The sequence below is a fragment of the Rhinopithecus roxellana genome, chromosome 12 (genome assembly GCF_007565055.1).
Source record: "Rhinopithecus roxellana isolate Shanxi Qingling chromosome 12, ASM756505v1, whole genome shotgun sequence".
Taxonomy (NCBI): domain Eukaryota; kingdom Metazoa; phylum Chordata; class Mammalia; order Primates; family Cercopithecidae; genus Rhinopithecus; species Rhinopithecus roxellana.
In genome coordinates, this window is record NC_044560.1 from 127,046,365 (window position 1) to 127,072,595 (window position 26,231).

Here is a 26,231-nt window from a genome sequence, read left to right on the forward strand (position 1 = left end):
GGTCCCACAATAGGTTGTCTGAAAGCTGAGGAGCAAGGAGAGCCAGTCTGAGTCCCAGAACTGAAGAACCTGGAGTCCAATGTTCAAGGGCAGGAAGCGTCCAGCATGGGAGAAAGATGCTGGATCTCTGGGAGGCTAGGCATGTCTCTCCTTTTCTCATTTTTCTGCCTGCTTTATATCACTGGCAGCTCTTTAGATGGTGCCCACCAGGTTAAGGGTGGATCTCCCTTCCCCAGCTCACTGACTCAAATGTTAATCTCTTTTGGCAACACCTTCCCAGGCACACCCAGGATCAATAGTTTGTATCCTTCAATCTAATCAAGTTGACACTCAGTATTAACTATCATACCTATTTAAAAATCACAACTCCACCCCCTACACTGCCTTTCCTTCTTCTCTGCTTTATTTTCTCCCTACAACTCACTATCATCTGACAAACATTATATTTTATTTATGTAGTTCTTGTCCATCTCCCTCAATCCCAATCAGAATGTAAATTCAGTGATGGCAGAAAACAAGTAGATTTTGTTCTCTTCTATATTCCTAGTAATATGCCTGGCACATAACACATGCTCACTAATTATCTGTGGGATAAATGTAGTACTTGGATTCAGTCCTCAAGTTGGAATGTCATCAATGTGATAGGGAAACTCTATCAAAACTCTGCTTTATCTTCAAAGCCCAGCTCAAATGTCTCCACCTCCATGAAGCCTTCCCTACTCTGCTCAGTCAGACTCAATTTCAACTTTCTCTCTGTTCTTTTTTTTTTTTTTTTTTTTTTATACTTTAAGTTCTAGGTTGTAAACTAGTTCAACCATTATGGAAAACAGTATGGCAATTCCTCAAGGATCTCTGTTCTTATATATAGCTTTAAAAGAAAAATACCTATTATATGTATTATTTTTGCTGGGCTATAATTAGTTTTTATACTTGTGTTTTCCTTCTACATTATAAGCTCCCTGAATGCGGGGACAATTTTTTGGTTATTTTGGGGTCTACCCATAGTGTCTAGCATGTGGTAGGTGCCAGTTATATGTGGGATTTGTGTGTGTGTTGAATATTATATGCTCCAATGTAAAAGAAGGGCATCAGAAGCAGTCTCTACCTTCAAGAAGGTTGCGGTTTCATTGAGGAATAACATTCACATAGACAGCAGTGTCAGACAGTATCTCGTGGGGAATGAGAGAAGAAGGAAAATGAACCAAACATCCATTGAGCATCTGTCATATGGCAGTGACTTTACATGAATTACCACTTTTAATCTTCCTATTAACCCCTTGAAAAAAGTAATATTAGCCCCATCTTATAAATGAGATTATTGAAGCAGAAAGATGCAAAGTAAGGAAGCAAATTTTGGAGACAAAAAGAAATAGCATACACCAAGATATTCTGAGAGCTTTCCCATCAGAGCTTCCCTTCTCTGTTACCATGAGTTGGGTGTGTAGTATCCCCAGAAACCAAGGCACAGGGAGGTTAATTTAACTTAGCCAGAGTCACACAGCAGTAAATTGAAGAACTGGGATTCAGACCCATGTCTGACCAACTCCAAGTCCCTTTCTTTTCAGTGTTTTTCGTCATACTTTAAACCAATGCTTCTTAATCCTTCATGTGCATTTGACTTACCTGAGGATTTTGTGGAAGTACAGATTTTGATTCAGTAGGTCTGGGATGTGACCTGAAGATCTGCATTTTTCACAAGTCCCTGGGTGATGCCAGTGATGCTGATACAGGAACCACACCTTGAGTAGCAAAGTTTTAAACCATACGTAAGCTGGGCATGGTGGCCTGTAATCCCAGCACTTTGAGAGGCCGAGGCAGGAGGAACGCTTGAGCCCAAAAGTTGGAGACCAGGCTGAGCAACACAACAAGACGTGATTTCTTAATAAATAAATAAATTTAGCCAGGTGTGGTGGCATGTGCCTGTAATCTCAGCTACCCTGGATGCTGAGGTGGGAGGATCGCTTGAGCCCAGGAGTTTGAAGCTGCAGCAAGCTGTGATCATGCCATCATGCCACTGTACTCCAGCTTGGGCGAAAGAATGAGACAAAACAAACAAACAAACAAAAAACCCCACATACTTAGTTTGAGGAAATTGTGTGAATGACCAAAAGAAAATAAATCCTCTAACTAGTTGGCTTTAGTAACACTGGGCTTGCAGGAAATAAGCCAAGACTCATTGTAAGCCTCTCAGAGGTGGGATGGGAGGGAACAGTCATAGGTACTCCAGAACCCCAACGGATCCCCAGTCAGTGTGTTAAGAAGGAGAAGAGACCCCCAGTGCAGGTGAATGCATCCCCTTGAGTAACGGCCTGATGCCAGACACTCTGCTGGACACTTACACTCGGGCCAGCCCCTGTGGAGAGAAAGCATGAACTGAGATATCCAACAGACTGGAGTTCATTCAAATCCTAGCCTTGGAGCCTACTTGCTGGTTGACTTTGGACAGATTATTTAACATTTCTCAAGCCTCACTTTCCTTATCTGCACAGTGGGCCTGATGATACCCATTTCACGCAGAATTAAATGAGGTAACATTAATAAGCCAGTTAGCACAGTGCCTGGCACAAAGTAAGCACTGAAAAAATTGTAGCTGCTATTAGTCCCCATGTTAATATAATCTTCACAGTGATCCTTTGATTGTGAGAATTAAGGAATTATCTCTATTTTTCCAGATAAGAGAGCATGCTGATAAAGCTTAAATGACTTAACCAAGGTTATACAGCAAGTAGTTTTGAACCACACACACATTGATACATGCAGTAACAACCATTCATCTGACCCTTTCTTGGGTGTGTTTGAGTAGATTTAAGGCTTCTGAAAACAGGAACGACCTCTCAGAATGGGCAGTGAAGGAGTCCCAGGATATGGAGTTGGCTGCAATTAACCTAGTATGTGGATTATCGCCATGCAGGTGATCTTGAGGTGACTGGGGATTTTATCATGTGCTTTGAGAACAGGATTTCATCCTGAGCTAGGGGTTCTAACTTCCATAAAAATTCCTTACTCAACTCAGAAGTTTTCAACAGCAGCTACCCATCTGGCTGCCTCCTCAGGGGCTTTACAGATGAGGGGAGTAACTTTTCGGTTTCTGGAGAATGATAGTTTTTAAAGAGCAAAAGAGCAAGGTGTGCAGATTGGCAGTGCAGAAATGCTGAGGTTCTTTCTGGCCGGCTTCTATACTGCAGTCATCAACCATGAGGATGTCAGGATCAGAATAATCCCCAGGACCCTAAAGGCAAGGAAAAAGTACGTCTATCCAGAATGGCTGGGAAAATAAGGGGTTATAACCAGCTATGCTCTCAACACTTTCTAGAGATTCAATATAACAAAAATGCTTAACACAAACTACTGGAGATAATTTACTTTTTCATAGCAGATTCAAAAAGACTCTGATACATTTCAGGTCTCAGAATCATTGTTATTATAATAACATTTTAGTTCAAATGGAGTAACTAGCTGTGGCAGAGAGTACAGGATTTGAAGTCAAATGATTTAGACCAGAAGATCAGCAAAGTACAGCTCATGGGCCACATTGGGCCTACTGCCTGTTTTTCTAGATAAAGTTTTATTGGAACACAGCCACACTCATTTGTTTACATACTGTCTGTGGCTGCTACACAATGGCAGAGTTGTCAGGGACCTTAAGACCTACCAAGCCTAAACTATTTACTGTCTTGCCCTACACATGTTTTCTGACCCCTGATCCAGACTATGATCTAGCTCTGTAATCTTAGGCAAATCACCATTTTCTCTGAGCTTCAATATCCACATCTATGAAATGATGATTATCTCTCACACAGGGTCGTTGGGAGAATCAAATGCATAGAAGGATGGGAAAGCATTTTGTAAACTCAGAATCTCTGTGGAAAGGTGGATAAGGGAGATTTTTATTGTTCATCTGATCTGTACCGGAGGAGAACCTACTCAGGACATTTCTTGTTTGTGTTTTGTTTTCCAATCCCCAGAATCAGTTTGTTGTTGTGTTCTCTCTTTCTCACAAATGCAAAATTAATTCCCTGGGTACCCACTCTTTCCCCCCCTCCCCCCAAACTTACCAAACATTCTGGTCATATGCTTTCAGTAGTGGAGGACTAGTACAAATGCATACATCCCTTCTTTCATTTATCAAGCATTTGTTGATTACTTACTATGTGCAAGGATACAAACTTTTATGAGCTAGTTATTATGGGAAGATGTGTTTGGTTTCTAAGGGGAAAAGTGAGATATACAAATTATTATAACAGAATAAAGATGTTGCCATGTCATAGTAAGAGGAGACATTGTGTATTTGTGTGTGTGCCTATGTGCCTATGCTTTATAAAAACAGAAATATTGAAGTTCAGATTTAAGAACAGCTTGTTAAAAACAAAAACCTGTTTAATTCAAAACACTCTGAAGTGCTTTAAAGTGTAGCCATTATGTGTAGCAGTTTTCTCTTGGAAAGTACATTCTGAATTATAAGTTTCCATCTCAAACTGCCAAGAATGCATTTCCTGCCCCTGCACGATAACTGGGGACCATTCACCCATGCCTGCTGGACAGGATTATTAGGGACTGGTCACAGTAAGGGTTGTAGGTCACCTGGGCACCAAGGGGCCAAATGCTCACTATAGTTTCTAAATTTTCGAGACAGTCTTAATTTCACAATATCTTATTTTTTAATAAAGAGGATTCAATAAACATAACTTTGATGATTTCCTTTTTATTTATTCACCTTCCATCAAAATAAACTCACAAATTGGGAACAAAAATACAGTTTGTTTTAATTTTCTGTTCTGAAAATATTGTTGCCATCCCTGTGTTCTCAAATCTTGCTGCTACTGATAAAGGGAGAAGATGTAGCCATTTAGAAAAAAAAAAAACATAATAATAAAAAGATATTATTTCTGGAATGCAGATACGTACTAGCTCCAGGTTCCAGACTAGATCCCTCAGGCCCTCCCAGCATAGCATTTCTCTTGGTCCCCATAGAAAAAGTGTTTCTATTTTTTGTGAATGTGTTTCATCTACTTTTTTCTAGGTGCACTTACATACAGAACTGCAAATCTAAAACCCATCACCAATATACGGCCACCAAAATTAAAACATAAAATTTTTCCTCATTTTTACTCTCCTTTACTACTGAAATAGTTTCTAAAAGAAGTAAATCTTGGGTTTTTATGTTTTCTACTTAGAGATTTATTCCTCTATAGGGCATGTTAAAAGAGAATGCTTAGATCCATAGAGTATTTTTTATTAGACTTAGTTGGACTCCTATGATGGTGAGAAGCATGTTAAGAAAACCTGTTCATGAACTAGGCTAACCACAGGTAGTTTCATTGTGGTGTCAGACTATCTCATATCTTTCGATTCATAGGCAAGTTTTTCTGCCTCTGTCCTCCTCTTGTTCAATGCAATGTTCTGTTTTAGAGCTTGCAGTTCATTATTTTATATCAAGGAGAATCATCATCTTTTTTTCCTCTTCCTTTCTGAAATGATGTTCATCTGTGTTTTACTTTTATTTTTTCATTTTCCCAAAAGCACCCTCTTTCTTGATGTTAAATGCAGTCTCGCTCTAAAGCTAGAGCAGGTGATAACACAGTCGTGCTAATTGCAGTCAGGAACTAAGGTGATGGTGGATTTGGTACTGATACAAGCAAGTGGCTTGACATGATACATCTTGCTGGGCAGGAGGGCTCCTTTCCCTCATTTGACCTTCAGAATCTTCCTAGGACTTGAATGTGTCTTCCTTCCTCCGGAAGCAAAGGTCTAAAACAAAATAAAATATAGAATGTAAAAATTATGCTCATTATATTTATTTTAGATTTTCATCAACATATGAGTAATTTTAGAAAGATGGATAGTGTGTCAGGAGCATGTACCACTAGTAAGCATGATTCCTCCACATATATTCCATGAGTATAATAAATCAAGTACTACTCCAATGTGAGTTAGGTCTAATGTTTCCTGTTAAGTGGTAAGTGTTTTGTTTATATTTTTCGTAGTTTATTTTAATTTTACACAAATTAAATTGGGCTGGATAGATAGACCATCTGACCAGTTTCCTAGAACTTATACATAAGGTTTATATTGACATAATTGTTTTAAAAGTGCCCTTTAAAAGCAGCTCAACTTGGTGAATGACTGTTTTTAAAAAGTGATTATAAGAATACTTTAGTACAGCAATTTTTAAAGCTTCTCATATGTGCAAGGTAAATATGACTGAGAAATTTGCATGATGAAAATGTATTTAATTAGGTGAATTATTTAGCTGGGTTTGATGAGATGGAGACAAATTTCGGATAAATGATATTTTTAAACCAATGAAATTGGTCTCTGTATTTTTGTATTTACAAAATGAAATTTCTTGGAACATATGGCAGGATCTTGTAATTCACCTCACCCTGCCCCCTCCACACACACACACACACCACTCACACACCATAGTTACACAGTGAGATAGAAAGAGAAGTGTCCCAGCAGCTGGAGTGCACCCAGCATTCTCTCCTTCCTCTTCAGTTACTAATCCTGGCTGGTGAAGGGTATGTCTGGTAAAGTTTGCCCCTGTCTTTCTTCTTCTCACCCTGTTCTTCCAAAACAAAGGAATATCCTAATGGAAGGTGTTGTCATTTTGGGTTTTCCATCTGGGGTCAAATGCCATTGAGCTTTCTTGTGATTCTCTTTGCTCCATCCTATAACAAAGTCGCCCATTTTCTCATCCAGAACCCAACTTGTTTTCCCAGGTTTCCTCCTACAACCAACACAAACACAGACATTTACCAGCAAAACAGAAGCTGTTGGAAAGACTTTTTGGCCGCTGAAATGGGCTCCTGTCACCAGGACATGGCAGGCTTTTGCTGTATTATCTCCCAGCCCTGGCCCCAGTACTCCAAAGAGAGCTTTATGTAATCAGTCTTTGCTGACATGTGATGTCCTGTCATTTTCCTCCCCTTCGGCTCTGCTGCCGCCCACAAATCAATAACATTGCCTGGGAAGTTCAAGCTGGTTTTGTAGCCACCTCAAGCTCTGTGTTTCTTAAAGGGTATGTCAGAAAATGTAAAGTTTCCTAATGATATTTCTGGCTGATGACACATGGCAGAGCTGATGGACTATTTATAATCAGTGGCACGATTGCAAGCACATTATTTTTATTTCACTTGGGGGGAGCCCTGTCACTTGCTACCACTCTTTGCAGACAAGTTGATGCCATCTTCACCTAAAGTAGCTAAATCCTCTTTTCAGAGTGTATTTGCACTCTTAGCTTTGTGTTAGGAGCTCCCCAGCTCTTTTCAGTAGAAACCCCCTCTCCTTTTTCTTTATTGTTCTTTGGCTCAGGGGATGATGAGGGTAAAGAACAATTTGTAGCAACTGCTTTAAATTCCAGCCATGCCTGCGTCCTTCACTATACACGTCTCCAGTCTTTGCTACTCAAATCTTGCTATATCCCTCTGAGTGTGGGTGTGGCTGGCATGACCGAGGCAATAGACACAGCTACTGTGTCCAGCACTTGCCTCAATTTTACAGGCCTGAGCAGAGCATAGCTGTCTTTTGTTGAGCACCTACTCCAATCTAGGTAATGTACTTGGTAGGCATTTTGTACACAATCTCTCACTCTCTCAAACCTACCTAAGGTAAGTGCTGTTATCTCCAGAACAGAGATTGGAGGTGGGAGGGGGAGAGAGATTAAATGACTTCCTTACAAAGTTGCACAGCTGATAGTGAAAGCTCTAAGACTCCAGTTTCTCTTCTGACAAACCACACCTGTTTTCTTTCCTCTACCATGTCCTGCCTCTTCCTGATTATGTGGACAGTTGTGTATCTCTTGTGTGGCTGTGCAGGGGCACTTACCCAGTTTTAGCTTGCACAGCTCCTAAAGTTTAATAGCCAGCAAGAGTAAGAGTTGGAGGAATTAGAAACCTCTCAATCTGGGGGTAAACCCTGGTGTAAGAGGAACTGTATGCCAAAGGAGAGTTTTGACTCACTGCAGTGGGAAGTGTTGCCTCTATAAAGATACTGAGCATGCTCTCTCTCTCTCTCTCTCTCTCTCTCTCTCTCTCTCTCTCTCTCTCTCTCTCTCTCTCTTTCTCTCTGTCTCTCTCTCCCTTTCTCTCTCTCTTTTTAATATTTCCACAGGACAGAGTTTAGGGTATGGATTTGTTAACTATATTGATCCAAAGGATGCAGAGAAAGCCATCAACACTTTAAATGGACTCAGACTCCAGACCAAAACCATAAAGGTAAGAGGTGATGTGCCGGCTCCTGATTCAGGAGGCACTGGTTAAATTTCATTCTGTTGATCTGATAAATCCAGGCTATGTGGGGGCTGGAAGCAGTGTTCTTGATTTATTCAAAGAACATTTACCATCCACTATACTAAATGGGAGACACAGAGTGTTACAGAAGAGTGAGGTGAGGGTTGAGTAGAGGGAAGGGACCACAAGCTGTGAGACCTCCAATTAAGAGGGCAGATGGGATATTTGGGATTCAAGACCCCACAAAGAGGGCCTGTGAGCCTAAGTCTGCAAAGATGGCCAGAGCTGAGCCAAGGGAAAAGGCTGAGGCAAGGAACCTGTTCCAGGCAGAGGAAACAGCGCATTCAAAGCTGTGAAAATGTAAGACGTTGTGAGCAGGGACAGCATATAAATAGTGTGGCCTAAGTTTGGATGGGAAGGTGAAAAGATGAGGATGGAGGGTGGCAGGGCCAAGTCAGGAAGCTTTGTGTGCCAGGATGCAGCTTGGCTTTACCAAAGGGTGGCTAGGACCCTCCTAATCGAGACTCGAAAAGGGAGCATCAGTTATAACTAAACACACCAGTGTAATAGAGAGGGATGGGTACTATAATAAAATCAATGAAAACATAGTATGGGAATGACAGAAAAAGTAACATTTCAGCAATCCGAAAATAATTAGATGGGTAGATAATATCTCAGGAAGGGTTGTTTTAAGTCAAAAAAGAAAAACGGTAACCCAGAGCCTGCTCCTCCAGAAGGAGGTTTAAGTTTCTGTCGCTGGATAGTCATACTCTCAGTTCAGACTTCACTTGTGGGATCCTTCAGGAGGTAGTGCTGTTTGCCTTGGGGATTCCCTTGGGCAGCCAGTGGTGGTCTAGTGGATGGAGCCTGCCTCCTCTTCGGCCTTCCTTTCCTTTCTTCCCCCACCTCCAGGCAGCGTCCTGCTTAGGGGCAGCTGCCAGCCAATTAATGAGTCCCCATCTTTCATAGCCTATTAAACTGCAGGGAAGTGTCTCCTGGGCGCTCTTATCCTCACGACAGCAGGTCTGACGCAAAGTAGGACAAAAGAGAAACCTCTCCCAGAATGGAAATCTATAGATGGCACCAGCTCTCAGCATCTGAAAACACAAAACCAGAACTTTTTAGTCCAACAAAGCTACTTTTCCAACATCGAGCCTGATAGAGGAGACTACTGGTATAAGATAATCTTAGCTGGAAGGTAATCAAAACAAAAACAAAGCAAAACCTTTCTCTTTTTAGAATATGTGATTATCTGTCTTTCTTTTTTAAGCAGCTTTACTTTTGCAATTGAGTTTAGCTTATTTCTAAAGATGATTGCTTTCCCTGATCTCATACAGCCTGGTACACAAAGATCCCAAAATGGACCTGATTCAGGCTGCCTCAGTCTAGGCTTAGAATCATTTCCTATGAGTTCTCTAATGAGGAAATAACAAAGAGTTGTTTAATTATGGGGTAGTCCTCTGAGAGGCAGGAGGATTAATTTCTTTCAAAGTAAAAACATACCTATTTTCATGCTTTAAGTAAAGACCGGATGCTCATGTCACCTGACTCTTTGATGAGGCCACACTAGACTGAGAGCTGTATTTGTAGGTTTGATTGATTTTCTGTGCTATCCATTTCAGCATTAGAATGTCAGACATTTACTCTTCCCTTGACAGATACTCTAAACTTGAACTGAAGAAGGTACATTTCTTTACAGTTTTCTTGAAACCCCAACTCTTCTCCAGGGGCTTAGGATCAAATAATCAACCTTCCATTTTGCTTTTTTTTTTTTAAAAATATTCCACAAGGCCATTATGGTTTCCCCAAAGACTGAGGAGACCTGGCTTTTCTGGTCTCAGATATACCCCCTAACCCATCATGCCATCAGATGCTTTATCTAAGTGGATCTTAGAGACAAGGAACATTGATTATTTTCTTTCTGTAAAGAGTGAGTCTGCCTCCTTCTGTTATCTATATTCCTTTCCCCACCCCCTCACCCACCCTGTGCTCAACCTGCATCAAAACGCTGCCAACACATTTGCACCCAGCGGTAATGTGGGCTTCTGAGGCACTGTAGGACTCAAAATGCATGATGCCACGGCTGAATCAATAATTTCCATTCTCCACTACGAATGAAAATTTAATGTGCAAACCTGGGGATTTCAGCCCTTTCATTAAAGCAGTTTATTTGCTGTACTAAAAATTAAGTTTGAGTGATAGGTTCCTTTATTAACTTTTCTTCCATTTTCTAAAGGGACACAATGTTTAAGATAAAAATCATATTAAAGGGAAGAAAAAGCAAACCCCTTTTGTGTGCTGTTTAATAGTCTCATCATTTATTAATTTTTTTAAATTGCTCTTTTGTCTTTCAGGGCACTGTTTACTTCTGCTTCTGTTTGCTTTGATAAGTGACATGAGATTTATCTCTTTACTCTGACTCGTATGAAGGAGTAGTTAACTTGCCTGTCTGGAAAAAAAAACAAGTATCTTGTTTGGAAGTGTACATTACAGAGATCTCAGGACCATCTAGTACATGTTTGTGAACTTTGGTCGAATTTCTCCCTCCTTTTCAAATTTCTGGAGTGCAAAACACTCTACTTTAAATGTAATGCACAAAATAGGTTCAGGCAAATCAATAGTTAATTCCAAAGCTGTGAAGGTTAATGATTAACAGGTGGATTCAGGGAAGGTTCTGGAAAGCGCTAAGGGAGTGGTGGAGACTGTAGTGAGCAGTAAAGAGGACAGCTATTCTGCTGCTGCTGCTAACTGTTTAAACCCAGATTGTTGCCAGATCTACCGGTTGTTCAATACACATGAAAATCTAGATTTTTTTTTCATGCCAATCTCCCAATTTTTAAAAGCTAGAAAATAACTCAAAGAATTTTAAGAGTTATGTAGGTGGGCCAAACAGAACTTAATAGTTGACCTTTTGACAGGCAGTTTGCAAACCACCCCCAACCCACCCCCACCAAAAGAAAACAAAAATGAACTCAAATTTAAATATGAAAACATTGTTTTGCCAATTGGTAGTGAATAGCTCATTACAAGTCCACTACAGGCTGAGCATCCCAAATCAGAAAATCTGAAACCCAAAATGCTCCAGAATTTGAAACTTTTTGAGCACCTACGTGACACTCAAAGGAAATGCTCATTGGTGCATTTCAGATTTCAAGTTTTTGGATCAAGGATGTTGAATCAGTATAATGCAAATATTCCAAAATCTAAAATCTGTGGTCCCATTTCTGATAAGGGATACTCAACCTGTACTAGGAGGTACCCAAAAATGATGGTTCCCAGTCAACAAATATCCATTTCCCTTTTATTAGGGGCAGTGTTAACGTGACTGTGTGTGAATACTGACAGCATTTAGAGAGCAATGTAGACCTCTGTCCTCCAGGAGCATGCAGTCTAGGCATCAGCACAGCACCAAAGCAGAGAAAGAGCATGATGTGTAATTAAGCTCCCAATGCATAGTGTGGATGGTGACTCCAGGGGAATTGTTCTTTGGGTTATAACTTCTTTAATGGGAGAAAGTTCCCACCACACATCTTGGAGATCAGGCTCAGAGAAGTGAAGTGACTTGTCCAAAGCCATACAACAGGCCAGCAGTGGAGTTCAAGTTAGCTTCAAAACGGGGTCTGAAGGATTCTTTCAGAAGAGAAGCTGCTTAATGTGTTAGCATGAGCTTGAAATAACAATAGTAAAGATTAATAGTAATGCTAACTTATAATGAGTATTCACTCTGTATCCAGTACTATTATAACCCTTTTCCATGCTTGATATCATTTCATCTCTGAAATATCCCTGGAGCTAGGTGCTTTATACACATCAACTCTAATTCTTAAAATAGCCCTGTCAGGAGGTACTATTATTACCTCCTTTATACAGGTGAGGAAACTGAGGCCCAAGGAGATTTAGAGACATACCCAGGATCACACAATTGACAAGCAAGACTTGGAGTAAGAAAAAATGTTTTAAAAATAACTCTCTGGCAGTAGGTCGTAAGTGTTGGAATGTCACACTGCCTGCTTGCTCAGCAACATGTGCATTCTGTGAGGATGTGTGGGTGTGTATTTGGCTCTGTGCACACATGGGTTATACTCTCTGGCATGGGAAGGAGAATAAAAAACAAACAAATGAATTGTGTGTCTCCTCCAGGTTCTTTAGTAAACAGACATGGCTCAGGGCTTCTGCCATCAACCTAGGGACAGACCTGACTTCATTTCTTCTTGAGTCCCTGCTTTCCAGGCTCTGTGCTAGGTCCTCGGAATTGGGTGAACCAGAAATGGCAGTGCCCTAGAGAGTCTTCCATCCACGTGTGTCAGAGAGCTATGGAGTATGGACCATGGGCTTACATTCACTAGCCTTCCAGAGCAGCCTGGAACCCCACTTGGGAAATTGGGTCATTGTTTAGTGTTTCAACCCTGAGCCCAGTGGAGATGACTTGCCTCATTTAGGGGTTTGGGATGCTATTTGTTTAGCTTTGTTTTTGGTGCGTGCGTGTGTGTGTGTGTGTGTGTGTGTGTGTGTGTGTGTGTGTTTTAGACAGAGTTTCGCTCTTGTTGCCCAGGATGGAGTGCAGTGGTGCGATCTCGGCTCACCGCAACCTCTGCCTCCCGGGTTCCAGCAATTCTCCTGCCTCAGCCTCCCGAGTAGCTGGGATTACAGGCATGCAGTACCACGCCCGGCTAATTTTGTATTTTTAGTAGAGACAGGTTTTCTCCATGTTGGTCAGGCTGGTCGTGAAGTCCCGACCTCAGGTGATCTGCCCGCCTTGGCCTCCCAAAGTGCTGGGATTACAGGCGTGAGCCACTGTGCCTGACTGGCTTTGTTTTTTAAAGTTATCTCCAATAGGGATCATTTTAGACACTGGAAATGGCTGTGGATTCTGAAAAATTATTCCTGGTACTCCTTGACCCCACACCTGATGCCTGTCCCAGGCCTGACCTCTTGGGCTCCAAAAGAACAGCTTCTGAATTTACATTGTAATTTTATACTTTTGCTAAGAACCGCTTCCATGAAGTTGCATTTGGTCCAGCTCTGTCACATTCATTAGGAACAAAGAAAATGAGTACCTTCAAAAGAGAAATATGTTTACCAAAGTTTTGAATTGATGTTCAAGTTACATTGAGAACTTTCAGTAAAAAGTGATCCAAAATGGAATGTGAGGGTTTGGTATCACATCCCCTAAACCTTTTGGAGTGTTGGGACACCTGTTTGGGTTTTGACCTAAATATGAGTAGGATTAGACAAGTGTTCACTGCTGGCTCTGCCTCCAGAAGCTCCTGCCTCATGGGGGACACAGACATGCAAATGACCAACTCTAAAGCAGTGGGACCGGGCAGTCATGGGGCTGCAGAGGTTTCTATTTGATATTGAGGTTGGGGAGATAGGGAGCTGTGCAAGGTTTGAGTGAGCGAAAGATCTGATCAAAGTAAAGTTCCAAGAAAGTTCATCTATCAATGATGTGCCACATAGAATGTTTGGCAGATGAACCCAGAGCTTGCAGGTTCATCATGTTTGGCAGATGAACCCAGAGCTTGGTAGGTTTTCATCAGCCTTAGACATTGGTTTCCACCAGCTCTATTAGGAGCCTTATTCACTCATTTTTAAAGCAAAACATGCTTCTTTGTAAATAATTTGGTATTTACAGAATAATATCATGAAGGCAATATCAGCCATTCCTAAGCCAACAGTGTTAACATTTTTATATATTTCCATCCTTTTTTTTTTTTTTATTGAGATAGGGTTTCGCTCAGGAATGCAGTGGTGCAATTCCAGCTCACCATAACCTCCACCTCCTGGGTTCAAGCAATTCTTGTGCTTCAGCCTCCCGAGTAGCTGGGATTACAGGCACCTGCCACCAAGCCCTGCTAATTTTGTATTTTTAGTAGAGATAGGGTTTCAGCTTGTTGGCCAGGCTGGTCTCAAACTCCTAACCTCAAGTGATCCACCCACCTTGGCCTCCCAAAGTGCTGAGATTACAGGTGTGAGCCACTGCGCCCAGCCGATTTCCATCCTTTTTTTATTGTATTATATGTGCACAAATGACTTAGCGACTTACCTTTTTCTAATAATTACATTAAGCTGTTACCCAAATGATTAAAATATGACTTTAAATAAAATATTTCCAGAGGACAGGTATTATGAATGATTGCAGGACTTGATCTGGGATGAAGGGGCAAAAGAGCTGCTCCTGCCACTCTGAGCAAATCTATGAGAGTTAGCACTTAGGCAGGCAGCGGGTGAGAGAATAAGAAAGACACTTAGCCATGAGGCAGCGGCCCAGTTCTGGAGGCAGCAGGCGTAGAGAAGGGGAAGGTGTGTGAGGGAAAGCTTTTCAGAAGGAAACACCTTCCTTCTCTGGGAAGGAGAGTGCGCTCCTTCATTTCCGCCTCTTCCTGCTGTGGTGCTGCTTAACCACTTCTCCATTTTCACTTTATTCTTCTAATACCACTAATGGTGCCTCTAGGGGTCTTTCCACACTTGAGCTTTACAGGTGCCAGTTTGCCCCTCCCACTTCTTTCTCTTGCCGGGGTCGTGGGGGAGCTGCGCCTCCCCCTCTCCTCCCTGCATCCACCTGCCTTGCTAAGGGCCTCCATTCCGCTGAGGCATCTTTTCTTTGCACTCAGCGTAAGCAATTATTTCTCCTATCACTGCTCTTAATGCTTTCCGGAGAGTTAGCAGATCATTTTTTGCTGACGGATATCACCCCACCCAGAAATGATGGACTGCCTCCCTCAGTCTTGTTAATAATAAAAAGGCATTTTCTCTCCTCCTCCATTATCGCTAGAGTCACAGCCTGGGCGAGAATGGTTCTCTGCCAAGGTCAGCAGGGGCGGCTGGATCACTGAATCCCCAGGGAGCCAAGAGAGAGCATGTGGCAATGCCAGCGGAAACCAGAGACACGTTTACCCCAGTTGTACTAGCAACCCTCTCTTTCTTGTGGGAGATTTTATTTGGCTGCTCAGCTTCCTAATGCCCTGTTTACTTCCTTTGAGTGAATAATTTCAAATACAAGGATAGGAGTTGGAGAGATGGAAATACAGTTCCCCTCTTCTCTCTGCTCAGTGAAGGTGATATAATCCCAGTATCTTGAAGGTCATTCATAGTGTCCTGTGTCTACATCTAAAAAGGAAATTAGACCGGTATGAGTTGAGAAAACACAGGTTTTCAGAAGTACATGGAATGGGGTCTGGGGGCTTTAGCTGTCTACAAGTGTAAAAGAAGCCAACAGTGTGATGTGAGCTGCTTCAAAAAAAAAAAAAAAAAAAAAAATCAGCACAACTTTGGCTGTGTTGGGAGAATTATGGACTCCATATCACAGAAAGTAGTGGTCCTTTCTTGTCCACTCTGGTCAACCCATCCTAGTGTCTTATGTCCCATTCTCAGCTTCACATTTTTAAAAGATTGTCTAAAGGTGAATGACAAAGATGGGAAAGAAGTCTCTGCACCCACAAATTCACCTCACAATAGTCGCTTTTCTATTCTCTAGGAAAGAAAATTCTGCAGTGATCCTGAGGCGTTAGTTTGATCCTATATTCCAAGAATCTGGGAAGAGAACCTGTGTAGATATCAGAGTAGAATGTTTGCCTTGGTTGGTGGTGAGGCTCCGATCATCAGAAGCATTCCGATGAACTCATAAGGGATGCTGCAGAAGGGATTTCAGCCCCACAATGGAGTCTGACTAAATAATCCTAAAGGTCCCTTCTAGCTCTGAGATGCTATAATTTTGTGTTATTTCTGGTCATAGAACTGCTCTGTCCAGCATAGCAGCCACTAGCAATATATAGCTATTTATATTTGAATTTAAATTAATTAAAATTTAATAAAATTCAAAGTTCAGTTTCTTAGTCATACTAGGCATGTTTGAAGTGCTCAGTAGCCGCTTGTAGCTAATGGCTACCTATAGTAGACGGCACAGATAAAGAACATTTTCCTGATCCCGAAAATTCTGTGGGACAGTGCGGGCCTAAAACATCAGTGGCCCTGAGGATTAAAGACTCACTTCTTCGTGGTGCTCATGCAGCCTCTGGTCAGGATGGCTGATCTGTCAATGATCAAAGAGCACCACACTCCTCTTCCTTCTCCCCTTTTGTCCATTCAAAAGAGCTCTGAGTTCAGATGGAAAATCAAGTTCCAGCTCTGTCAAAAACTGGTAAGGATGACCTTGGGCAACTTACTTTACTCTCTGAACTGGTTTCCTCATCTGCAAAATGATTTCTTCCGGTTCCAACAGTATAACTATTGTGTGATCTTTCTGGCTTGGTAACCTTTCAGGGAAAGTAACAGTTTGTGCCAAGCACACGGCTTTTATTTCACTCTCTGGGTTAGTGTGGCATAGTGGAAACATCTCAGAACATGGAATGATATCCCAGTTTGTCTCTTAGTTCAGCTGTGTGTCCTTGAATAAGTACTTATCTCACTGAGCCAGAGTTTGTCATCTGGAAAATGGAACTAATGATATCTTGTAGGGAATCGTAGCTTACAGTGGATGCTCAAGAAATGCTCCCCATAATGAAGATGATGGTGAATGGTGCTATCCCTAAGGTGAAGAACATTACATGAGGAGAGGGGAGGACTTCTTTCCATCTACATGTTTCAGAGATGAGTAAGGCAGTAAAGAATGAGTCTGAATTTTACTAAGACTTGGGCAACATATGTAAAAAGCTTTGTATAGGGGAAAGTATTATGAAACTTCCAGGTGGCCACAGTAATCGTGTCAGTCTTTTAAAAAGCAGGAGCCAGGAGTTGCAGTCTAGTGAAGAGACTGAATCTGGGGTCCTGAGCCCAAAACCAGATATTCCACTAACCAGGCCATGAGACCTTTAGCAGAGCTCTCCCTTCTGGAGGCCACTAGATAGACAGAGAGAACTTAGTACATACTAAGTATGCCTCTTTGATAATTTGATAGATATTTTAAAAGAAGTTGCAAGACACATGAATCTATCGTCATAGCTTTTCTGTTCTTTAAAAGAAATACTTATCTGGCCTACTGGGTGCCAGACACCCTTATGATATCCGTAGATACTCTTTAACTGCATGATTCTTTCTGGCTTCTTCATCATGTTAGAGTCAGCTCTTAGAAAATAAGCTAAAATCCACAGCATAAAGTATATGATACATTTCATTTCACTTGAGAGAGCATTTTTTTTTTTGAGCTCTTGCCCTGATAAAGCTTTGAGACTAGATGCCGCAGGGGTCTATGGAGATCACCAGAATGCACAGACTCATAGGGCAGGTAAGGTGTTATCACAGATGCCTGCAATGGGAGGTAGGGTAAGTGTAACTATTGCCATTGAAATATACTGCCTTGTATCTTCTGTGGAGTCAAAGGAGAGGAGACTCATTTGTGCCTGGGCCTCACGGAGGAGGTGGCATTCAGTATGGGCCTAGAAAGATGGGCAGCAGTTTATTTTGACATGATGAGGAACAAACAGCAAAACAAAGACATGGGAGTAGAAATTTTCTGGACGTATTCAGAAAACTGTGACCATGTTTTTGTTTGAACTGGAGCATAGGGTGCATGAAGGGGTTGGCAGGAGATGAGAGGTTAGGCCAGATTCCAGAGGGCTTTGAATGCCCAGGTAAGGGGCTTAGACTCCCATCACAAAATGGCACAGTCGGAACTCATTAGAACCATTACCATCAAGTTTTACCTCTGATAAAAGAATAGCACATATTAGGTGGCAGGTAGGGGAAGTGTAAAGAGTGGTGCTACATAAGCGGATGCCTGTCCTGCCTGTGGACAGGCCCATAGCCACAAGCACAGAGGTAAACTGATTCTCACAATCAAAGCTGCTGTTTCCAGGAACCAGTTGGCTTCTTTCTTCTGTCCCTGCTCCTAGAAGTGGGATTGTAGGTCCTTGAGAGGGTTTGTTCCTAGAAGGCCCTGACAGCATCAGAATCTGTTCTCTGATTCCATTCTCCTCATCTCCGCAGGGACTTGTCTGCTCTAGGGAGTTTGTATGCGCTCAGAGAAAAGGGTGTTACAACAGATTGGGGAAAATCTGCAGCCTGATCTTCTGAAACGATTGGTTTGTGTATGTGTGTGTGTGTCTCCTCTGCTAGACTAATAGTCCTACATGTCAGGGACTGTTGTATTCATCTCTACACCCTTGGTGTCTAGCATAAGGCCTGATTACATAGCAAGTGTATCAAAGCCATTGTTTATTGAGCATTTACTGTGTGCCAGGCATTGTGCCTAGGAGTCTTAAATGCATTTTCTTGTTTAACCCTCAAACAGCTCTATTACAGAGCCTCTAAACTAGGTATTCATGTGATGCCGCTCAGAAAGGTTAAGTGACTCACCCCATAGTCACACAGCTAGCTAATAAGGGTCAGGTTTCAATTCTACATCTCTCCAACCCCAAAGCATTTGCTCTTAATTGCTGTCTCCTTTTCATTCTAGAGCAGGTGCTCACTTTCAGTTAAAGTAACATAAACAAGAACTTCTTTGGAGTGATTTGTCTCAAAATATAGTTACCCAGTACTCTAACTAGCACCTATCAATGAGACCCATAGGATAAGGGGTGGTAAGGCAGAAAAGATGGCCCTGGGGTATGAAGCTAGAATAATAATAGGAGAAGAATGGAAGCTAGAGGGGAGACACATGTGAACTCAGTAGAAGGAAAAACTTTTCAACAATTAATGAGGCTGGGCATGGTGGCTCACACCTGTAATCCCAGCACTTTGGGAGGCCGAGGCAAGCAGATCATCTGAGGTCAGGAGTTCAAGACCAGCCTGGCCAAGATGATGAAATTCCTCTTCTACTAAAAATACAAAATTAGCCGGGCATGGTGGCGCATGCCTGTGATCCCAGCTACTTGGGAGGCTGAGGCATGAGAATTGCTTGAACTCAGGATGCAGAGGTTGCAGTAAGCCAAGATGGTGCCACTGGACTCCAGCCTGGGTGACAGAGTAAGACTCAGTCTCAAAAAAAAAAAAAAAAAAAAAAAAAAAAAAAAAAAAAAAAAAAAAAAAAACTAACGATGGCCAGCAGTAGTGTAGGATGCCGCATGAGGTGGTGAGCTTCCTGTCCTTGGAAATGTATAAATTGAGTGGTCGGCTGTCTTGGATCCTGCCCTAAACTTTTGGGGCCACTTCCAGCACCAAATTTCTGTGAAGCAGATTTCAGGAATATAACTTTCTGCTGAGTTCACCATTGCCACTGTATGTCACCTTTATGTGACACTAGGTCTCCACTTACTATGAACCACAGTTATAGAAATTTGCAGTTTTGTGAACAGAATGCCTAGCTCATGAAAAAAATCCAGTCAGTGATAGAGGCCACGTCATTACTGTAATCCAGAGGGGCCCAACAAATGGCATTGCTGTTTTCCACATCCAAGTTCTTTTTTTCTTTTTTCTGAGACAGAGTCTCGCTCTGTCGCCCAGGCTGGAGTGCAGTGGCTGGATCTCAGCTCACTGCAAGCTCCGCCTCCCAGGTTTACGCCATTCTCCTGCCTCAGCCTCCTGAGTAGCTGGGACTACAGGCGCCCGCCACCTCGCCAGGCTAGTTTTTTGTTTGTTTGTTTGTTTTTTGTATTTTTTAGTAGAGATGGGGTTTCACCGTGTTAGCTAGGAAGGTCTCGATCTCCTGACCTCGTGATCCGCCCATCTCGGCCTCCCAAAGTGCTAGGATTACAGGCTTGAGCCACTGTGCCCGGCCCCACATCCAAGTTCTAAACCAATCGAGAAGTAAGACAAAAGAGAAAAGTGTATGGAATCCTAAGGTCATCTTTATTGCCAATTAAGTCCTGGATGGGTTGCATGGACACAGTGGGCTCCATAACACTGAACTTTACACTTTTACAGACTGACACACCCCGTCACAAGTGCTCTAGATCCCACAGGCAGAGAGTAGGGCCTGCCCTCATAAGACAGAGCCTGGAACAGAATGTCTGCTTCCAGCTGGCATCTGGCTCCCAGAAGGAAAGAAGCAGGCAGCATCTGAACCTTACATGCCTATTTCTTTTCTTGAAGCCTCCATTCAGCGGAGTCACTCCTTTCCCGTGGAGAAGAGTGGGTGAAGGGATGGCAATAGGCCTGGTCTGTTACTGCAGAGGGTTCTCTCCACATGGAAGGAAACACTGGGAGTAGGAAATGAGTATCTCCCTGTTGCAAGCAGCCTTCTGTATTGCGTGCTTCATTTCTTTCCTTTCCTTTCCAGACTGGGATTCTTGAAGCAGAAACACTCCCAGCACCCATCCCAGGGCCTGGCACACAGTAGATGTTTAGGAAGAGGAGGAATGAATGAACTCCCATCTTCTAATGACAGTGTTTTTCTAAAGGAGCCATTTTCTGGGGCTGAAAAGGATGCCTTTTCCCTCTCATTTTATCCTCCTCATTGCACCCAACATGCCTTTATCGTGTTTTCCATGTCCTCACCCTTTTCTGTATTATGGAGGACAGAGAAGGAGTGAGGTGTTGCTGGATGATTCAGGGAACATTTTTCCTCAGGTCATGCTGTTCTTCCCACCCTTCCCAGGCCAAGCCCTGAGTATGAACAGGTAAAGGGAGTTGTGGGTGCTGCATGGGAAGAGGCAGCCCCAAGCCCTGGTCCTGATACCCCATCTGTGATGCATGACAATGCCTGCCTTACCCACCTTGGTGAGATTTGCTGACAGCAGAATTGGGAAGTCACTTTGGAAAGCAGAAAGTACTTTGTCGGCATAAAGCAGTGGGATCTGTGGAAATGTGTTAGAGGACATTCATGTCAGTTAAGTGGTAAAAGATGGTCCAGACCCCCACCTGGGTGGCAGAGGAGGGCAGTGCCTCTACAGGCATTCCCTGGTAGTGTTCCACATGTTTTTGTTTTTGTTTTTGGTGAAATTGGAGGTTATGTCCCAATGGGAGCTAGATTCCCAGGCTGGCCCACAAAAGCCTGTATGACTCATCACATAATAATATGTGTAAGTATCTACTAAGTTCTAGGTATGCGCTGGACATATTAAATACATTATCTCAGTTCTTACTATAACCCATCAAAGGATAATTGACCCCCTTTTTACCAGCAAAGATGTTGAGACTTACCAAGATCAAATTACTTGCCCAAAGTCATGTAGCTAGTGAGTGCTGGAGCTGACCCACAGTCAGGGATCATAAGCATGATGCTATAGCATCCTTCTGGTGGAGGATGGGAACACTGCGAGCACCAGGGATGGGGAGAGCTGAGGAGCTTGGAGGGACTGACTGCAGATCTTCCATGGAGATCATCTGTAAAGTCAGCTGCTCACAGTCACCTGGCTTTGAGCCACCCCTACCCAGAGAGAGGAGTGACTTCTTCACTCCCAGCTCTTTCTGAGTTCCAGAGGGAGGTAAGTGCTGGCCTAGAGATGCCAGTCTTGTCTTCAGAGATTCTGGAGGAATGAAGCAAACAGGATCCTGACTGAGGCAAGGGGGGTTCTCCAGGGTGCTGGCTCCAGTGTCGGAAGTCCTGTGACTCCAGGCCACTGGCCCAGGGGGATTAATATGCCATCAATTCTGACCCTCTACAGGGGCTGAAAATTGGCAATTTTTTGGAAATCTTTCAGCCTAACCAAGGACCTGACAACTGTAGTCATTCAGTTAGAATTTAATACTTGTATATGGAAAGTTGAAACTTTTAGATACTAGGATGAACATTTGGATATTCAATGTGGGAATATCTCTTTTCTGTCATTTTTATCTATCCTAACCCCACAGGTTTCATGGACAGGGGACTAAGAGAACAATAGACTTAAGGTTCCATATAGGTGAGAAATACTAAACAGGAATTAGACTTGGTATAGAATGACTGATGTGCTGTTCACCTTTGGGATTTGTTGCTGCCTTTGGGGATTTAGGGTCTGTCTCTGGAGATGTGTTGCAGTAATTCTCCCTGGTTGAGATTCTACCTGTGTTGGAATCAACTTTTGGGGAAATGGTTTTTGTTGTGTCACCAACTTTCAAGTGCCAGCTCCTCTTCCCTGGCAGGGTTCACCCAGTTCCCTCTGTACCCTAGCTCTGACTGTGCAGAACTAATGGGACTTAAGGTCATGACTATCCATTATGCATTTATTGGGTGCCAGGTACTGTGCTAAGCCCTCGATCTTCATCACCTCATTTTTCGTAACGATAGAGGAAGGCTATTATCAGGCCACCATTCCCTGACTCCACCACCACCTTTCTCACCACCAGTCTCAGCTCAGCTCTGTCTCCTTCCTGGCCCTTTTAACCTTTGATTAATCTCTCCTTCCTCTGTGTTTCAGTCACACTCATACGTATCCCTGGCATAACACACACACCTTGTGGCACTGTGATAATTAGTCTGTATGTTTACTCATCCATTCTTCTGTTCAACATATTTTATTGAGTGCCTCCTGTGTGTTGTCTGTTGCCCTTTTTAGACTTGGAGTTCCTTTACAGCAAGAGACTATGCCTTGTTCTTGCTGTGTTCCCAACACATACCACTGTACCTGGCTCACAGTAGATCCTGAGGAAATATTTGCTAAGAGAAGGCCTCTATGTGATGCCTAGTCCTAGAACAATCTTCTTTCAGTCCTTCCAACCCCAGGCACTGGAAAATGGGAAATTTGTCCCTTAGCTCTTAGCTTGGTGGAGAAACGCAGCTGGGATTCTGGGTGCCTGACTCTTCAGCGGTCCACCTTACTAGAGCTACAGTTAACTCCAAAGAGCCAGTAATGCCAGCATCACTTCCCATGAGCTGTGGGTGTTTATTCATTTTTTTTTCAGTAGATGTTGAACACTCGATAGGTATCAGGCTATGTGCTGGGAGCTAGAGCCACAGAGTTGAATAAGACACACACACACACACACACAAGACCTACAACTGGAGAGGTGATGAGTTAAGGTTGAAACAGGTTAAGTACTATGGTTCATTGAGAGCACTGCTGGGGAGATTATTTAGGAGAAGGTGAGATTAGAGAAAGCTGCCTAGAGAAGATGTCATTTGATCTGAGCCCTGAAGAGGAGTAGGATTTGGACTTGAGGAAGTAGGTAAAAAAAAAATGTCTGTATGAGCAATGGCATAGAAGTGGTAGGTTGTGTTTTGAGGGAGCACAAATGTCATTCAGATAATTAATTCATCAGTAATTGGCAGGGTGAAACAAGGGTGACCCTCATTGCCATGGGCATATCACTGTGATGTTTTTATTTCCTTCTCCTACCACTTCTTCCTCCTACTCAAAAAATGGTTCTACTATTGACAGACTTGGTCCCTTAAAAAACAGGGGTGGGAGAACCTTCCGTGGAGTGAAACCCTGTCCAGACAGTCACATGGGGTTCCTAGTCCTTCAGCCCACACCCAAATGCACACACTGGGACCCCGTGTATAAAGGCCCCTGTACCTCTCAGCCATGTGCTGGGAAGGAGCCTCCAGAGGCCTCCCAGCCCACCCATGAGTTTCTAGAAGATGGAGATACTGAAGGCAGCTGCCTCACTCCATCAGCAGGAGGAGGCCAGCGAGGCAGATTAGTCACTCACATCATTTTATCTGTTGAGTCAACATCTATTTTTAGGTATGGAACCCATAAAGGGGCCTGGCATGTCTGTCATGGAAAGGGGGAGAGTGCCATGGATGAGGGTTCTGCTCATCCTTCATCTTCTTTGCTAGACCCATTCTCTTCCCTGAAGGTCACAGAAGCAAGGCCCACTTTACTGCTGGAGGTTTAGGTCTTAATGTCAAAGGTCTGGTTTAACGTGTTCAATTCCTTTTGCACACATGCTTTTGTGCGTGTGCACACACACACACACTCTCACCCCTACAGTCTTAATAGGTCTTATGAATCAGTTATATGGATTAAATAAAACTTCCAACTGAAAAATGCTAAGGCATATAGGTCTCTTCCTGTCCAACGTTGTCAGATGTGCTCTGAAATGACTGTTTTCATCATCTATTCTGAGCCATAACCACCCCAGAAATAGCTTTAGCAGGAAAGTGCTTTTGTTAGACTAGCTGTAAATTATATTTCAAATGTCTGATGTTGTTTTCTTAAAAAATAAATAAATAAGTAAATGAAAGTCTAAAATTAATGACTGCTGGGGTTTGCTTTGCTTATGTGTACTGCTACAGATTTGGCTTCTTGCAGATGGAATTTCAGATCTGTTTACACTTCTGTGTTAGCTTTTTGGGGGAAAAAAAGCAGTTGAGAGATCTGGGAGGACAAATTTACAAAGTCGAACTTATTATAACCATTGGTGAGGCTCTCTTCTCTCTCTCTACTGCCCTTTCCCTCCCTCCTTTCCATCGTGCCCCCATTTTGTTTGTTGTGGTTTTTATCTGTCCTGCTTCAAAGTTAGAGGCAACTGGTCCTTGCAGATGTGACGACAAGGTCACATATCCAGTTTCGCAAGCAGATGTTCATTCAGCCCTATTTCACCAGCACTTTGTCATTCGTTGAAGAGCAGACCTCATGGGAGCAGACTGGAGCAACACAAAGGATGGAACATAAAAAATCTTGCAGAAAACCTGATTGCTTTTATGTATTCAGGAAGAAGGGGATGGGGGTAGGGAGGGTGGCAAGGAGAGAAATGTGCAGAGCAGAATTTCATGAGGTTTTTTTTTTTTTTTTTGGTTTATTCAGAGATTATTATGTGTTGGATACAGTAAATCATCTATACACCCACATCCAGGAGGTAAATCTTCAGAACTCCATGCGTGGGTAGCTCTGCATTTAACAGCTGCCATACAGTAGCTATTTTGTTCTGCACTTAGAGACCCTTATCTGTGCATTTGTTTTAAGTTATCATCAACTCTCCTCTTGTTCCTCTATTGTTGTTCTCCTGGTTCTCATTACTATTAGAAGAGTAGCTAAAAATCTGAACTACTGAGTGATTTAAACTGACACAATTAGTTGTAACGGTAGATGAGGGACTGTCATCTTGTTCGTGGACTCGGCATCTACTCTGAGGGTGATTGCCTATAATGGAATTAGTTCCTCTTGCCTTTTCCTAGGTCTCATATGCTCGTCCAAGCTCTGCCTCAATCAGGGATGCTAACCTCTATGTTAGCGGCCTTCCCAAAACCATGACCCAGAAGGAACTGGAGCAGCTTTTCTCGCAATACGGCCGTATCATCACCTCACGAATCCTGGTTGATCAAGTCACAGGTTAAGTGTTTCTTTGTAATTTCTTTCTGTGTATATCAATGTCATCAGCCCTGTTACTCATAAGAGCAAAAGGTTGATGGCTGCTTAAGGCAGATGATATGGATCATGAATAGACAGATTTTTGACTTGGAAGAAAGACTTCTTATCGGTCAACTGCCCAAATTTAAAATGGGCCATCTTGGGAGGCAGGAGTTCTCCATCATGGGACTTGTTTTAGCAGCAGCTAAACTATTTGGCAGGGTTGTAAAAAGGATTCAGGCATCAGGTTGAGAGTCAAACTGTATGACCTTCAAAGTCTTTTTCAGCCCTCAACCAAATAACATTACTTTTGTATGTGAAAAGAACCTGTATGCGTAGCTGTAACTTCAACTCATGGCATTATAGAGTTAGGAATTGTCCCATTTCACACATGAGAAAACAGGTTGAAAGTGGGGGATCTAACTCCCCAAAGCTAGTGAATAGCAGTACAGGGATCTGAACTCAGGATCTGGTACTGGGGTTCTTTGTCCACAATAAAGAAAGGCAGCCACCACCTCTCAGTAAGAAATGTCAGGTACTCTAGGTTGCATTTTTAATGACAAGGTATTTTCGCCTACCTCCAATTTGATTCCGATTTAGAACTCACCCCCTGAGAATAGTTTAGCACGTTTATCATGTGATTCATGAGACAAACCTTCACAGAAGTTGGCTCTGCCCCAGACATTGTGCAGACAGACACTGGAGACCAAGAATGAAGCAGGCACTGCCGCACCCTTACAGGACTCCAGTGTGGAGTCCAAATACTTGCTAGAAGCTGTCAAGTGCCCCTGAGAGCTCAGGAGAAGGTGTGCCATGCCTGGTGGGAATTGCTGGGAAGGCCCCATTGAGGATGCAATGTTTGATTAGGGGTTGGGAGGATGTTTCAAAGCTATCCAGCAAAAAAGGAGGG

General features: G+C 42.7%; 1 protein-coding gene across 15 annotated transcripts in view; it reads left to right on the forward strand.

The window, feature by feature from the left end:
* ELAVL4 (ELAV like RNA binding protein 4) overlaps window positions 1–26,231 on the forward strand; it is a 159,493-nt gene that overhangs the window by 124,356 nt on the left and 8,906 nt on the right. For 12 of the 15 annotated variants that reach the window (XM_010356885.2, XM_030913779.1, XM_010356896.2 and 9 more), the window contains 2 exons: window positions 8,113–8,216; window positions 25,150–25,303. In XM_010356885.2, coding sequence (XP_010355187.1) covers window positions 8,113–8,216; window positions 25,150–25,303 — 258 coding nt within the window. Of the gene's footprint in view, window positions 1–8,112; window positions 8,217–10,585; window positions 12,355–25,149; window positions 25,304–26,231 lie in introns of those variants that run through there. The other 3 variants (XM_030913785.1, XM_030913786.1, XM_030913784.1) reach the window with 1 other exon arrangement.